General features: G+C 39.3%; 1 protein-coding gene across 3 annotated transcripts in view; it reads left to right on the top strand.

The window, feature by feature from the left end:
* The first annotated feature begins 1,669 nt into the window (after positions 1-1,669).
* Positions 1,670-17,524, top strand: part of FHL5 (four and a half LIM domains 5) — a 33,346-nt gene continuing 17,491 nt past the window's right edge. Inside the window, exons 1-3 of one of the 3 annotated variants that reach the window (XM_042447164.1) lie at positions 1,670-3,042; positions 4,930-4,994; positions 16,417-16,587. In XM_042447164.1, coding sequence (XP_042303098.1) covers positions 16,429-16,587 — 159 coding nt within the window. In that variant the 5' untranslated portion in view covers positions 1,670-3,042; positions 4,930-4,994; positions 16,417-16,428. Of the gene's footprint in view, positions 3,043-4,929; positions 4,995-16,416; positions 16,588-17,524 lie in introns of those variants that run through there. The other 2 variants (XM_042447163.1, XM_042447165.1) reach the window with 2 other exon arrangements.

Raw genomic sequence — 17,524 nt, 5'->3', positions numbered from 1 at the left:
AAAAAAAAGACAAACTCTTTTGGGAATTCCTTGCATAAGGTGCAACTGTTGAGAAAAATATTCTTCCAGGGCTTGGATGGACAGCAGGGATATATGTGGAGAAACTGGAGGGTGTCCACTGGTGACAGTAATAAGTGGAAGGCCTGTGATGGGAGATCCCTACCCTTTTAATTCTGAATTCCCTGTGTGGAAGAGAGAGCTGCAATTTACGTAATCAAAATAGCTTCATTCACACAAAAGAAAGGGCAAGTTTGTGGACCAACTAAGGTTTCCAGAAACAAGAGGGGAAAGTGCTTTAAAAGTCCTAAGGTCGGGGCTAAGGATTATGTGTTCCTCCAGATGTTGGATTGAACCTCCTATAATTTCTTAGCATTATCAATGTTGACTAGGACTGCTGGAAGTTGCATTCAGGCAATACCTGGGAGGTTGAAGTTTGCTCAACCTTGCTTTAAGTTAAGCATTTGGAATAAAATTCTGAAAATTTTCCCATGGTATTATAGTGCCAACAATATGGAAGGCATGATGCCCCTCAAAAATTTGATTCCCTCTCTCTTCAAAAAAATGTACAAAAAAAGGCAAGAAGCTACCCACCTTCAACCACAAAGAACCATATGTATGTCAAACATGTAAGACATCTCTAATTCATAGAATCATAGAGTTGGAAAAGATCACAAGGGTCATCCAGCCCAACCCCTTGCCACGCAAGAACTCATCTCGTTGTGTTCTTATTTAATTTAATTACTTCATTAACTTTCAGGGGACCATTTATTTTATATTGTACTACTCATGATTCATTTCTGTTTCTTGCTTCAGAAACTAGACAGCTGGAACCACACAGTAGTAATTTAAAGCCACTTAGGAGTCATAAAGAGGCAGGAAGCCTATAAAGAAATATGTTCAGTATTTGACCTTTGTTGATTCAGCTTTATTTGGCCTATTTGTTGACTCGGGTTTATTTGATTTTCTACTATCAGCTATGAAATCTTTTATATAATCATAATCTATTTTGTAAATAAGTTAAACTTGGGCAAAATTATGTTACTACAGTAATGGCTAATGAGGTTTCCGTGCATTTATTTGTATGTGTGCACTATTCATCTTTTAAGCAAAAGGCATACTTAAATGCACTTGAAATGTTTTATTGTTGGACAGAATGGCACACATGTGGGCTACGAACATTTAAAACTACTTCCAAGGCAATGTAATCCTCATCCATGTCTCTCTGCTGATTCTGGAAGCCTCGAAACCTACATGGGGAAGTCTGAGTGCTTGTTTTTAAAGGACAACATAGGCCCAGTACAGACCGCCAGGATGCAACATCCTGGTGGCGATAGTAGGGCTCAGCAGCGCGCACCAAACAGACACTGCCAAGCCCTACGATGTACGGGCGGCACCATTTCAGCCCCACCCCACCCACTTGGGGGGCATGTGCATGATGTGTGAGCGTCACAGCACCCACATGTCATGCACAGGAAGAGATGTCATAAGGGCTGCAAAGCAACCCTTAAAATGTCCCAAAAAAGAGCCACTCTAGGTGGCTCTTTTTTTGGTCTGCAGTGTTGCTGCACGGTTTGGCTGCTGCGGCAAAGCTGTGGGCCAAAAACTGGCACCTACAGACCGCCCTGAAAGGTACTGCCCCATAGTTGCAGTGGGCATTGTGGAAGTTTGGTGGGACTGACAGAACCAGTTGGGTACAGATATCTCTTGGATACAAACTGTATAGGAAGAACAAACAAATCACCTGATGCAAATATTCAACTGAAAAAAAGAGATATGAAAATGTTGATCATCTGACATATAACTTCTCTAATATGACGCTCTATGCTAGAAGACAGGAAAGTGGGTGACATAACATTTTTATAAAGGAATTGAAGTGGTTCAAGGAAATAGTATGTGCTCTGGGTCGATGTAAGCTGTTATTAAAGATATCAATTACAGTATATAGAAAGGCAAGACTTTTTGAAAGAGAAGCAACATGGTTTCTAGAAATGCAAGTCCTCTCTCACTAACATAGAGTTCTTTTGTCAACTAGCAAGTGGATAATGGCATACACTTCAACTTTTTTGAGCAAAGTTAGTAGTCGTGGGAAAAGAGGACAATTCCTTACAATCTGGTAACTGGTTAAAAAAACAGAAAGGAGGAGGAGTAAATGGACAGTTATTGCAAGGGAGAGGTTTAAGGAGTGGATCTTGAATGATCTGCATTAAGATGTGATTTTTTAAAACATTGATAAATTATCTGGGGTTTAGGGGGTGAGTATTGAGGTGGCCAGGTTTGTTGACAATACCAAATTATGTAGGCTGACTATGCTGATGCACAGTAGCACTGCTGTAATTCATGCAGGAATGAGACAAAGTGCCACGTGAATACATGGGAGTACCATTGTGGTGGCTGAACTACAACAGTGTGAACATGTCCTTTGAGATCAATGGAAGTGAGCATTTCCAGTTTCCTTGTAAAGGTCCAATTGGCCCAGCCATGATTTGTCACCAGGGCTCTGATGGGATCCATCAGATAAATACTTAAAAATCTAACCCATTTCTAACTTCAGAGGTCCAAGCTTTGATTCTTACTTTGACCCCCTTGGACAACCATTGTTTCTTGAGCAACTGGTGGGAAATATTTAGTGTACTATACAGACAAAAGCTACAGGATCACAGCTGTCGCGTGGTCAGCTCCATAAAAGAGCAAGGGTATTTTTGTCTGTAATGATTGCTTTTCTAATTATTTTAAGATCTTTGAAATGCCTCCTCCCTTACTTCTGAAATACATGCATTTTAAAGGCCCTCCTACATTATGTGTGCATGCTGGATATGACAAAAGAGCAAGGGAGCCAGCTGTTTGTAGGCTAAAGGAAATGGAGTGACCTTCTTGGCTGCCTTCTCCAAAAGCAAAAAAGAAAAACTCCACTCACAGGAGACAAAACAAGCCTGGTGGAGTACGCTTGTTTCTTTTGAATCTCTTGTTTCTCATGGTCTGAATACTGTCTTCATCTTTGTTGTGATACCAAAGTGTAACTAAATGCAACTGGCACCAAAAAAAGTGAGTATTTTAGTCTGTTTCTCTCTCATATGTTTGCCTGCTAATTATTCTACCCGCTGCTGCCATAAGAGTGCATCATAATAGCTCATTTTAGTCCCTTTTTTCCTTTATAATTTATATACTCAATACTGCTATGTGGCTAGAGAAAGAATAAGGATGGAATCCATTGTTTTAAAGTATTTTTAACATGTTTATCTTTTTAATTGTGTTTTATTTTTTAAATATGGAACTTGTTTTAATATTTTAATAATTTAATTCTATTTTAATGCACTATTTTTGTATGTTTTTAATTGTACTGTTTTTTAATGTTGTGAACCACCCTGAGTCCCAGTTTTTGGAAAAGGGTCAGGTGGTGGTGGTGATGATGATGATGATATTACATGTGCCAGAAAGATTAAGTAGACCTGGAAGAGATAACTTTTCAATTAGTACTAACTTATATCTTGTCAGTATTGTGATATTTGAGTTGCTTACAAATTATGAATCATATTTATATTCCTATATAGTTTTAAGCTATCAGTAGCTACTTCGCTCTTGTACAAAATTAAGAAAGTATCATTTGAAAAATCCATTTATTATTGGCAATGGAAATCTGAGAAATTACTAGGCTGATTCTACAATTACTAATGTCAAAGTTGTTTTATCTCTTCTTTGTACAATCCTGTGCAGGTTTACTCAGATGTAAGTCCCCCTGTGTTCAGCTGGGCTTACTCCAAGATACGTTTGTGTAGGTTTACACTTCAAATATTATTTTATCAATGGCTGTTATCTATCTATCTATCTAAAGATAATATTTACATGCTACAATAAACACTAGGTTATTTCAGTGGAAATAAGTAGTGTTTAATGCTACATGAATGTGTCTAAAACTGAGATGCTAGCCTACTTTACAGTCTTAGCTGTATACTGGCCAAGCACTCATTTACTTGCTGTTGCTACCCCCAAACCATTTTAATAATAATATGTAATAATATTTATTTGTATTCTGCCTCTTCCAGAGGATTGAGGCAGGTAACAACAGAATTCGAATACAAAATTATACAAACAGAAGCATAAAAAAGTTCCCTCAACCCCCTAACCCTTCTCTATCCCCAATTACTATACATAAAACCACATATAAAACAAGAACATTAATTAAAACCATTTAAATTAGCAATGAAATGCAAGCTAATTTGGGCAGGCAGATGGTCCTACTCTGGTGGGAGGTCAGTCTGGGAGGGCTCCTCCCAGAAGAGATCCATTTTAATTGTCTATTTAAAGGCATCAAGGGATGTAATATGGTTGATGTCCTCCGGCAGGTAATTCCAAATTTTTGGAGCGGCAGTTGAAAAGGTCCTCTAGGAAGTTGCAACCAACCTGGTTTTCTTTGGCTGCAATAAATTCTTCCCAGAGGATTTGAGTGTGCAGCAAGGATTATATGGGAGGAGGCATTCCCGCAAGTAAGCTATTGTTGCTGTTTTTTGCAGCTTCCTATTGCACAGTGCCTGTGATTTGCATATATACACATGAGACTGTGCTTGTCATTAGTGGTTGGCTGCAGCTAAACCTTGCAGAACATGTTCATGTTTTAATTGTTGCCTGTTTTTAACTAATTCTATTTTATATTACTACCTACTGTTTATATGTATTTTGTAGATTGTACGCCATTGGCAGGTTTTATATTTTTATTGACTTGATTATCTGTATGTACAGTGCTGTGTACATTTACAGCACTATAGAAATAAATTATAATAATAATAACAACAAGAACATCTGTGAATTAGGTTATGTGATTTGCCATGGCCAGTTTGCAATGTCAAACCAACCAAAAGGATGCCACAATACCTTTTGTAACAAATTTGAAAGTGTTATAGAATCTGACCTATTTCCATCTTCTTTGGCCACTAGCTTGTTCATGACAGAGCTGCTGATAGGAAACCACACAGAGGCAAGCAGTCAGCAAGGAGGTGCAGGTGTGGACATGTTTTTCCTACATTGCTGGTTTACTTCACAGTCAACTTTCCACATTCATTGTGGTTAGAGTCACAGGCCCCCCACCCCAGCAAAAGTTGAAAAATTGTGGACATCATTTCAAACCGGATTCAGGGCAGGATACGGAGTTGAGACGGCCTTGGTCGCCTTAGTTGATGATCTCCGTCTAGGCATCGACAGGGGAAGTGTGACCCTGCTGGTGCTCTTAGACCTCTCAGCGGCCTTCGATACCATCGACCATGGTATCCTTCTGGAACACCTGAGAGAGTTAGGTATCGGAGGCACTGTTCTACAGTGGTTCCGGTCCTACCTCTCGGGCAGATTCCAGATGGTGGCGCTAGGAGACAGTTGCTCTTCTAAAAGAGAGATAAAATTTGGTGTACCCCAGGGCGCAATATTGTCTCCTATGCTGTTTAACATTTACATGAAGCCGCTGGGAAAAATCATCCTGAGACATGGGGCAGGATGTTATCAGTACGCTGATGACACCCAAATATATTTCTCTATATCTCAGACTGATGCAGTGACTAAGGATGGCATCTCTCCTCTGAATGCCTGTCTTGGGGCGGTAATGGACTGGATGAGGGAAAACCGACTCAAGCTGAATCCAGGTAAGACGGAGGTACTTGTTATAGGAAACCCAAGCCCAGGTATGGAATTATGTCAGCCAGTTCTGGATGGGGTCACACTTCCCCTGAAAGACTCTGTCCGCAGCTTAGGGGTGCTCCTTGACTCGTCGCTTCACCTGACAGCTCAGGTAGATGCGACAGTCAGGAGCACTTGTTATCAGCTTCGGCTGATACGCCAGCTGCGCCCCTTCCTGGAGCAGGGAGACCTTGAAACAGTTGTACATGCGCTGGTCACCTCTCGATTGGACTTCTGTAATGTGCTGTACATGAGGCTACCCTTGTCCCAAGTTCAGAAACTTCAATTTGTACAAAATATGGCAGCCAGGTTAATTACAGGTACTCGTCGTACTGATCACATAACACCGGTTTTGAAATCCCTTCACTGGCTGCCAATTAGTTTCCGGGCAAGGTACAAGGTGTTGGTGATTACCTTCAAAGCCCTACATGGCTTGGGTCCAGAATACTTAAGAGATCGCCTACTTCCATACTGTCCGTCCCGCACTCTAAGGTCCTCGGGGAAGAATCTACTTCAGCCAATAAAATCTAGGCTAAGTTCAGTCACCCAGAGGGCCTTTTCCATCGCAGCTCCGAAGCTATGGAATGACCTGCCGAAGGAGATCCGTGACATTTCTACTCTTACAGACTTTAAGAAGGCTCTTAAAACGGATCTCTTCCGGCAGGCCTTCCCTACCTAGTTCTACTCCCCATTTACTGTGACTTATGTCACTCTGTCCACCAATTCTTCTCTTAAATTTAATGAGAAGAATTAAATTAAAATTAATTAAAATAAAATCCTTGCCTCAAGAAGAAGAGCCCTCCCTCCATGACATCATCATCAGGCCTGGGAGGGAGTGAAAAAGAGAGGCCCAACTTCCATCAGGCCTAACTGTGAATGTACTCACTTCGCTCTCTTTAATTTTATTGTATTTTATTTATTTATTGTATTTTATTTTATTATCTTTATTTTTACTGTTGTAACCCGCCTGGATTCCTTGTGATTGGGCGGGCTATAAATAAATAAATTATTATTATTATTATTATTATCATCATCATCATCATCATCATCATCAGGCCTCTCCAAACACACAAAACACATGAAGTAGGAAAGGACCAAAAGTACTAAGGACCATTAAGTTAGAGAGCTGGGGGGAACAATTTTGAGGTGGTTCAAATGTCATATAATGTTATAAATAATAATGTACATGAAGTTAATTGAGAATATTGGAAACGTTTCAATAGTTAGTGCAATATATTAGAATGTGTTAGAAATTTTTAAAGGTTTTTTTTTAAAATACTTGTTTTTAAAACCAATAAAAATGTAATTTAAAAAAAGTTAGAGAGCCAGTATGGTGTAGTGGTTTGAGCATTGGACTAGGACTCTGGAGAGCAGGGTCCAAATCCTTGCTTGGCTATGAAAACCCACTGGGTAACCTTGGGCAAGTCCCACTCTCTCAGCCTCAGAGGATGACAGTAGCAAATCCCCTCTGAAGAAACATGCCAAGAAAACCCCATGATAGGGTCACCATAAACTGGAAACAGCTTGAAGGCACACAACAACAACAACAACAACAACAACAAATCATAAAGTTGCATTGGCCTTGATGCCCCACTTGTTTTATTTTTTATTTTTCCTAATTTCAAAAATACCATTGTCATTGCTAGATGTTCATATACTTTCAGTGACAGAACTAATTTCTGACATCTGGTTTGTCCCTATTTGGTTTTTATTCTCACATTGTACTCCATATGGTTATGATTACTTGACATTTCTCAGCATTTTTCCAGACCTGGCTAGGACAATTTTGTCAATAAATCTTTCACTGAATTGCTAACTATTTTGTCACTGCTTCATTTTGCCAGCATACGAGTCACTATAAGTAATGCTGCATAATATGTCACAATCTAAAGAAACTGGCCCTCATGGCCTGTTGACTGCAAATAAAGATGATGAGGAATAGACTATTGACTTTGCAATATTCATGAAAGAAAATCAGCTTGATCAAAAATGATTTGAATCATCATTGTTCTATGCAATTCTCCAAGTTATATGATCAAGAAAAAAAGGAGGTATTTCTTTGTTTTTTGCTTTGCTTCTGTTTTGTTTTTGCTTTTGTTTAGTTACATATATGATATACAATATGACAGGAATGGGCATAGCATGGCCAGCCAGGTGTTGATGGGCGACAGCTTCTATCATCTTTCATTGTTAGCCTGTCCTTGGAGGGGCTGATGAAGATTTTGTGCAGTAACATCTGGAGACCCCCGTTTTGGCTACTGGTAACCTAAATTTCTATAAATTATCTAAATTACCTGTAAAGCCTATGTGACTCTCACCCAAGTAATCTGGAAGACAGTGTCTCCCTATATGAGCCTGCCTGGGCCCTGAGATCATCAGCAGAGGCCCTTATCTCAGGAGTTTGTCAGACGGGAGGAATTTCTCTTAATTTTGAATGAAAAGAAAGTGGGGCCAGAAAGCATTCATGTGAATTCGCTAGTTCTGTGATTTTACATGAATTCGAATTGCGTTCGAACTGATTTCCCATTGCCTGAAAATAGCTTGCCATTGCCCAAAATTGCGTGTGATCACCTCTCACGCAATAAAGCGAAACCCCATGATTGCGTTCAGACTGACTTCCCATTGCCCGAAATTGCGTGTGGTAGTCTATCACACAATAATGTTAAACCCCATATTGCATTCGGATTGTCATTGGATTATAGTTCCAACTTTCCTTGTCTAATAACATCCTCAGTCCCACTAACACAACTGATGGGGACATGAGAGAAGATCTTCTTTGTGGCTGTTCCTAGACTCAGGAAATCCCTTCCCAGAGGCCTCTGTCCTGTTCTTCCATCACCAGGCAAAGACCGTTTTATTATGGAAAGATTTTAAAGAATAGACTAAAGATGCTGTCCTGATTTAGACCAAAGTGTTTTAATTGTTTTTTAGCTTTCAGTAGTATTTTATCTTTTTAAAATCATTTTGATATTGTCAATAGTTTAATTCCATTTAATTTTCACTTTTTTGTATAGTTGTAGCTGCTTTGTTTTTTACATTGTAAACTGCCTTTGTTGTTGTTGTTGTTGTTGTTGTTGTTGTTGTTTCACTGCAGTCTCTGGAGAGCTACATGATTCCCACCCCTGCTTCATATTTTCCTTAAAAACTGCAAAAAACAACAAACAAACTTTCAAGAAATGTCTGATGTAAAGTATTTCAGTCTATCAAATATTGTAACTATGTGTTCTCTCAAATGGCGGATTATCTCCAGAGCCAACAGGACAAACTGCAATGCAAGTCTTGTTGGTAATAAGCATTCAAAACAGTCAAGACTCACTGCTCCATGGGGATTATATAACCTTTAAGTGCAAGATTTTATATTTAAAAAACGTGTAATTACAGCAACAAAGCTACTCTCCTGGAGAAAAAGCTCAGGTTGTTCTGCCTTTCTTTACCAACTAGGTTGAGTAATCATAGTACAGAAAAGACGACCAGTGGACAGGCTTTTTGAATGCTTCCCTGGGAGATTTCATTCTCCTCAGTAGATAATTTCCCCTTTTGTGTGTATTTTATAAAGTTTTATTAGGTTGCAAAATGACTCAGAATTGCTTCATCTGAAAAATGGGGGGAGGGAGTAGTTTAATATTAAGAACTGGTGAGTTTTATTAAAATATGGCTGATAGGCTTTAAACAGCCAAGGCATAAAAGAACAGAGTCTTTTATTTAGGAAGGGATTAGCAATGGGCCAAAGAAAAAAGAAAGATGTCTGCTGAAGCCATCTTAATGCTCATAACATCCCATATAATTTCAATTTATAGTAGAAAAGACCCAGGCAGCAGGGAGAGGACTCCACTGCTAGTAAACTGTACTGTTAAAATCTGATTTTAGGTATTTCTTAAAATGTTGAAAAACATAATGATAGTGGTTCATATGAACTGTTAGTATGACCCAAGGTGTGATTTGTAGACTGGTTTTACTTAAGTCTATGCAGCCATTCAGTGAGTCACTATATGTTCCTTGTGTTCAGGAACCGAAAAGACAGAGAGAAAAGTCAGTTTAACCTTTAAATCCAGTAATGTGCACAGCCAGTCTTTTTATCTGATTTACCCAAACACAACATCCTAGCTTCCAGCAAAATTAAAGTCAACATCTTTCGCCGGAGACTATGATCAAAGCAGGAGAAAATATTCCATTTTAACATCATGGTTCACTCCCTTATTTATTTTTTGGGGAGCAAGAGACAGCAAGGGCATGAAGGCACATGTTAATCATTTTGATGTATCTTTTCTAGTCACAACACAAAGCCTTAAACAAACCTGCAATGAGTCACTAACTTTTTTTTTACGGTCTATTTCTGCTTTGCAGCTCTTATCCTCTCTCTAAATCTCTCTTTCTTCTACTTTTGAGACAGACTCAGAAGTTCTCACAGTGGAAATCTTTCCACAGATGTTAATAAAGATTCTGTTTAAAGAAAAGGGTAAAAGCTGGGACCACTATTCAGGGGTGTAATTCCAGGTTTCATAAAAGCATTATTGTTGTTGTTTTTGTTGCATGCCTTCAAATTGTTTGGGACTTATGGCAACCCTAAGTCAATCTATCAAAGAGTTTTCCTGGCATGTTTTCTTCAGAAGAGGTTTGCCTTTGCCTCCCTCTGAGGCTGAGAGAGTATGACTTGCCCAACGTCACCCAGTGGATTTCCATGGCTGAGTAGGGATTCGAACCCTAGCCTCCAGAATTGTAGTCCAGTGCTCAAACCTTTACTGGATCATCAGTAAAAGTACAGTTGGCCCTCCGCATTTGCAGCTTTCACTTTGGCAGATTTGATTATTTGTAGTTTTTATTAATATGTTCTCTCTAGAAATCTCTAGATCCTCCAGTGCAACTCTGCCTGAAGTTAACTGTAGAGTTGTGCTGGAGAACCTAGAGATTCCTAGAGAAAACACTTCTCTGGGCATTTGGAGGTCCTCCAGCATGATTCTATGATCAACCTCTGGCAGATGTTGACCACAGAGTTACACTGGAGGACTTGGAGATTCCTGGACAGGTGTTACTTCAAGTAAAAACAATAGTGGTTTTTTAAAAATTTATTTATTTGAAGCTTTTCCACATTCATGGGAATCCTTCACTAAGCCACTGCATCCTTTCAAAAAAAATCCAGTAATTCCAATACTAAATTCTTATAATTTCTATAATTCTTATTCCTATAATTTAGTATCAGATTAAGACAACACTGAAAATTTAACAAAGGTACGGCACTTTCAAATACCCAAAGCACAGATAGCCAAACCCAATATTATTGTCTTCCATATTGCAGATATTATCATCTTCTGTATGGAGGGCTGAGGTTGAAAGAGAGAAGCTCACTTTTCTAGAGCCACCTAGTGAATGCACAGTAGAAACAAGATTCAAACCTGATTCACAGCAGAGTTTGGTTAGTTTAGGGCTGCCAGTTTAGATCCAGGATGGGACTTCTGTCATTTTAATCCCTAACAGATCTTGACGCATATGGTGAGGTACCATTAAGCAGGATGAAGATAACTGCCATTTCTCAGCTTACAAACACTTGTACACTTTTTGCTTAAGAACATAAGAACTGGCTTGCTGAATCAGCCCCAGATCTATTCAGTCCAGCATATTTGCAAGAATGCCAGGAACTAGCAGGGCTACTGGAAAATGGGTCAATGGACTACAAATGGTGGGGCGGGGGTGAGGAATCTACCTTCTACGCAATACAGTGGTACCCCGGGATACGAATGCGCCGCCTTACGAAATTTCTGGGTTACGAAAAAAAATCAATTAGAAAAACTGTTCCGGGTTACGAAGGTTATTTCGGGTTACGAAAGAAATTTTTGGTGCTTTTCGGCGCTTTTTCGCACCAAATCACGGCTTTCGCTATTAGCGCCTATGGGTTTTCGGCTTGCGAAAGCTTTTCGGGTTACGAAAGCGGCGGCGGAACGAATTAATTTCGTAACCCGGGATACCTCTGTACTCTTTGTGGAAAGACCCACTAAGGCTACAGTCATCAGCATGCTTATTTGGAAATCAGTCCTGTTGACATTGGTGTCAGTTGCTTTGAATAAACCTTGCAAGAGTCTAGAAAAGCTGGGAAGGCAAGCTGTTACATTTATTAGCTAAGCATAATAATTACCGGGTGTAATTCTAAGCAAAAGCATAGAAATATATTTGTATGAGTCACCACCCATTGCAGTCCTAATACTGAGTGAGAGTATCATCCCCAAGGGTAATAGTTTGATCTTCCAACTTTACTCCTTCCTGAGAATTAGTTAACACTGCCCTGGTTCCTGAACAAGCATGACTCTAGAGAAGGGGCAGTTTGAGTCTTCAGATGATAGTGTTGTATTCCTCACTGTTGGCTATACTGGCAAGGGCTGATGGGCACTTAAATCCAATAACATCTGGAGGACCTCACTTTATCCATTCTTGTTTTAGAGAGTTGTGCTCAATATCACAATTTCATGCACTCATCAGAACATCTGTCTTTCTGTGTTAGATTTGTGATGCTGCTCTCCTTTGCGCAACTTAGAGTAAAGCAATAACATCAGTGAGTATTGGGTCATGGATTGTTTTGATGGATTATATTGCCTGTCGTTTTGGACAGCAAAGAGTTTTAGCACCATTAAAGACATTGCAAATCACTCCAATGCGAAGATTTTGAATGTGCATGAGAATTTTTCCACTGCTTGTGCCAAATAAAGTACTTGCTATTTTTGGTCTGAGATCAGCATTCCATCCTTGTCTTCCGCTTCTGCTTCTCCCTCGCTGTCATTCCACAAACCTTACGAGAACAGAATTAAAAATCCAAGACTGCCCAGTCACGCACTCACTTTTTGCAGGGGATCCTGTATTAGTTATATCTCTTCATGTCTGTTTACATAACTATCTTGGTGTTTCATAAATGTTGGGAGATGTGTAAGAGACTGCTGGATTTCACAAGTAATGAAACTGACAAGGCAGAAGCTGAACAACAATCATTCCTATAACCAGCTTCCCAAAGGGTCCAGCAGAGAAAGGAAGCAAGCTTACGCCTCTTTGTAAGCCTGTAAAAATAGCTCTACTTATTACTTATGCAGAATCATATACATGGTCTAATGGAGGAGAAAGAGTGAAGAAGAAATGACTGTTAAGTTAGAGTGATGCAGGAAAAGAGTGGGCATAGTAAAACAAAGTAGTAGTCACCCAAATACAAATAAGCAGTTAGTGAACATATGTATTCAAGGGTTTCTGACTGTTAACAATGAAGCCAAACTATTCCCAAATCGTTTTAACAGAAGAAAGATAGGCAGGGAGAATAAAAGTAAGCATATCAATCTATAGATATATACAGGTACATTCATTAATTAAGTATCAAAGGCTAACAAAAAGATGCTGCACACAACACTCCTCCTTCCATTAGTTAAAATATGTTGTATATAAAATTATTTATTTAATTGATTCTTTTTCTCCAAAGGTACATCATCTCAACCCCACAACAAGCCTGTGAGATAAATTAGGATAAGAGTTGGTGATTATCCCAGGGCCATCCAGAGTTTCATGCTCAAGCAGGAATTTGAACCTAAGTCCCCCTCCTTTTAGTCCAAAACCAGCAATTTTGCCCAAAGAGTTATGACTGTGGCAATAGCATCACAATTGTAACTAAGTAGTCCTTGTGAATATGGAACAGTTAGCTACATTGAATAATCCAAATTCAATTTATTCACATAGAATTTGATGGGCAACTTGTGGCTTTTTGGATGTTGTTCTACTGCAATGTCCCGTCATTCCTTACTTTTGGTTATGCTGGTGGCTAGGGCTGGTGGGAATGGCAGTCTCACAAAATCTGGAGAGACACAAGTTTCCCATGACTGACATCAATGATCTTTATAATAAGGACAGTCATTACTTGGTGTTAGCCAAAGGTCTAGTATAGTCAAGCCAAAGCAACAAAAGTAAGAATCTTCTCCATCAGTTTTCTTGGTCTGTAATGGTGAGTGCCATGTTTTCCTTTCATGCTATGGATTCTCATATAGTTCAAGTAAGGCTGCAGATGAGGTTTAGTCTTATGAGAAGGCTTTCCAGCATCAACCATTTGGTGAGTTGGTTGTCTGTTTCCATCCAAAGCAATTTCACTCTTATGATTATGTCTGATCTTGTGATTCATGACTTCATCTTATTATTGGTGCTAAGTAAACAGCAGCAGATGCCACAGTGTTACCCAGGGTTGTTTTCTTTCTCTCTCACACAGCAGCTAGCCATTTGACATTACTGAGAGCATACTGCCTTGTCCCTTTAACTGCAATGACATCTAAAAAGAGAAACAGCTCTTGGTATTGCTTAGGTCAACAGAGACAGAAATGCCCATCAGAGGCAATCTGTGACAGAAAGCATAGTTGAAATTGGTAATGCCTCCCCTGAAAACCTGTATGTTGTAGTGGTTTGTGCATTGGACTACAACTCTGGAGACCAAGTTTCTGCTTGACCACAGAAACTCACTGGGTGAGCTTGGGCAAGCCACACTCACTCAGCCTCAGAAGCAAAAACAAATCCCTCCTCTGAACAAATCTTGCCAAGAAAACCCCATGATATGTTCACCTTGAGTTCACCATAATTGGGAACAACTAGAAAACACACAACAATGACAACAAATTATAATAACACTCCTCATTCATGACACACATAGTAGACTTTAAAATTATTAAGCCATATGTATACTGCAATTCACTACATAATGAAATACAGGTATTTTACAAGCTCATTTTGTCCCAGGGAATTGTTCATGAGTTATTCTGTTTGTTCATATTTATTCTCACAACAGTCCTATGAGAAAATAAGTTCAGAGTTAGTACCTAGTCTACTTTGAATAAGTGAGGTAAGGTTTATGAACATATATCTTCTGAAAATACAGATCTCTTTGGTCTAAATGCATCCTAATCTAACTGCATGGCTCTTTGCTTCCATCATTTTCAAGGATCTGAAAGCTAACCATTGAAAGAAGTAGACACCACTTGATGAAAATTATTATAGGATATTTTGGGGAGATATTGCCCTACATTAAGCCTTTGGGCTCATAAGTTAATGAGCTGCATTGTCCACAGGAACAGAACCATTTAAAGATTAAAAACAATAACTGGACAATAAAGTATGTCTGTTTCTGAATCATGATAATCTTGATACAGAGAAATCAGAGCCTAGGCTTGAGTGATTTGAGGCATCAATCTTGCCTTGGGTGAGAGAGAAGCTGGATTGAATTCCCAGACAAGTCTATTTCCCCAGGGAAAACGGAATCACATGAAGGGTCATTGCTCAGTGGTAGGGCACATGATTTGCGTACACAAGGTCCTAAGTTCAATGTTCTGGAATCTCCATTTTAAAAGGTCCCAGTTTAAGGGAAACCTCCCTTACTGTTTTTAAAAGGTTTGACTCATTGTATGGCAGCTATGCATATTCTGGGGGTGGGGATGGGGAGCATGCATATTCGAGGAGGGATATCAATGTAGTAGTTCATCACAGAAAGATTAGTGTAGAAGCTGGGAGACCTGGGTAGTACAAAAAGGCTGCATTAATAAGTTTCAATGTCATGCTACATGTTGTGCTGCATAGTGTGATTTGTATTCTCAAAAATTCTGCTGTGTTACCAGTGAAATCTTTGTTTCATTTTTTAAAAGCACTATTTGAATAGATTTTTATGTTGCATTATTCTTCTTCTTTAAGCCCATAACACACTGTGTATATTGTTGACATTAGCTGAGCAATGACATTATCAGAAAAGAAATTTGATGAATCCAGCAGATGTTTTATGGTCAACTTCACTGGGAACTCTCTGGATTTTGTTTTCCCTCATTCTTGGGAATCATGTCCTAATTTTAGCAAAGTCTTTCTGGTCCAGTGGCCAAAACCCAGACCAAAATAGCTTGCCTGCAAACCTCAGAAGAGCTGTTACATCCTAAAATTTGGGTGCTCACCCAACTGTATTTTCTCAGGGATTTATTTATTATCATTATTTTACAATTTTAAAAAATGTACAGCCTTACAGGTCTAAAGCTTTTATAGAACTGATATTTACAGGTTTTTGTTGTTGTTGTTATGTCTTCATTTTTGGCTTATGGCGACCCATGGGGTTTTCTTGATAATATTTGTTCAGCGTGGGAATGGTTTTGCCTACCTCTCAGGCTGAGAAAGTGTGACTTGCCCAAGGTCACCCAATAGGTTTCCATGGCTGAACCATGGGGATTTGAACCTTGGTCTCCAGTGTCACAGTCCAATGCTCAAACCACTACACCATCCTGGATCTCTTACAGGGTCCTGACACTTAACAGAACTTTTACAGTCTGATACTCTACAGAGCTAAGGCAGTGGCTCTCAAACTATGGGGCAGGACCCCTGGCGGGCGTTAGACTTGGAGACGCCTCCTCTTCTCATACCTCTTTATACATAACATTTGCATATCTATTGAGTTAAATATTGAATTTACCTAAATAAAACTAATTTTAATGGTGTTATTTCCTTATAAAATGTTAAAATACAAACATACATGAATATGCAAATGAAATGCACACACTAAATAAAATATTTTTATTCATATACTACATTGAGTGGGGGTGTGACATCCACATGTCGATGTAAAGTGGGGTCTCAAGAGTAAAAAGTTTGAGTGCCAATGGTCTAAGGGATTAGAAAGAGGAGTCATGACCATTGCAAATATATGCTCCTATTTGATATTTACAAAGGCTCCTTTAAATGTATTTCTCTTCTTCTCCCATGCTCCATCCCCTGAAACATCAGAAAGCATTAAAAATGGCAAGTGAGGTGTCCAGTTGCTATCACTGCATGGCTTCCTTATGTGGAAAACGGTATGCCATGAAAGAGGAACATCCTTACTGCGTGAAGTGCTATGACAGCCTCTTTGCTAACTTCTGTGAAGAGTGTAAGAAGCCTATCGAATGCGACTCCAAGGTAAGAGAGTGTGGATTATTCTCACAGTCTACAGCTCATCAAAAAAAAAAAAAATGTGGCTTTTACTACAACACCCAGAAACTCTTTCATGGCCTTGCTGTCACAAATAGGGAGGAATCTGAGATTGTCCCCAAATATAATACTTCCTTGCTCAGGGAAAAGGACCAACAACAGATGGTGAAATCCGTGCCAGATCTTAGTTTGACCTTTAAAGAAGCTGTTCAAGAGGCTGAACCCTATCACTAAACTAAACCCAACATCTTGCATGGATCTTTTAAAGATCAAATTAAAATCCAAAATTGAGTAATCATCTCACTACACAGCATTGCTCACTTCCATTCAGCTAACCCAGATGTTTTTAATGTTGGTTACTAATAAAAGCAGAATCACTCTAAATAAAGTATTTGAGAAAACAATACTTTCAAAATATAGACACACTCAGTTTGCCAATATCCCACACTGACAACTTAATTACATATGCATAACTAAGTAACATCTCCTGGCCTGGCCCACGCCACCCCAACACTTCCCAAGCCCACCTTAATGGCCAGCAGTCACATTGGACAAAGGATCAGCTGTCAAACAGGGCTCAAGGAAGATGACATTTCCAGCCCTCTCCCATGACAGAGGGAGGCTGTGACAATCAGAAGAAGAATCCCTGTTGCAATTCCTAGTCACAGCCTCAGTCACTGCTGAAAGGGGCTGGAAACATCCTCCTCCTTGAGATCTGATGAGGATTTGAAAAGACCTCCTTTATCCAATGCAGCCACTTGCTGTAAAGGTGTGGGAAGGGGTTAAGTACTGATTACAGATCTGTATTTCTAGCTTCTACAGATATGGTGGTTATAGATCTGCAATTCTAGTTTATAAATCCATAATTGCAATACAGAATATCAGGATGGATGGGTGGGTGGGTCAGTGGATAGATTAGATAGAT

This window comes from Sceloporus undulatus, chromosome 1, assembly GCF_019175285.1.
Source record: "Sceloporus undulatus isolate JIND9_A2432 ecotype Alabama chromosome 1, SceUnd_v1.1, whole genome shotgun sequence".
NCBI classification, from domain to species: Eukaryota; Metazoa; Chordata; class Lepidosauria; order Squamata; family Phrynosomatidae; genus Sceloporus; species Sceloporus undulatus.
Note: the sequence above shows the minus strand (reverse complement) of the source record. Positions and strands in the feature narration are given on the sequence as shown.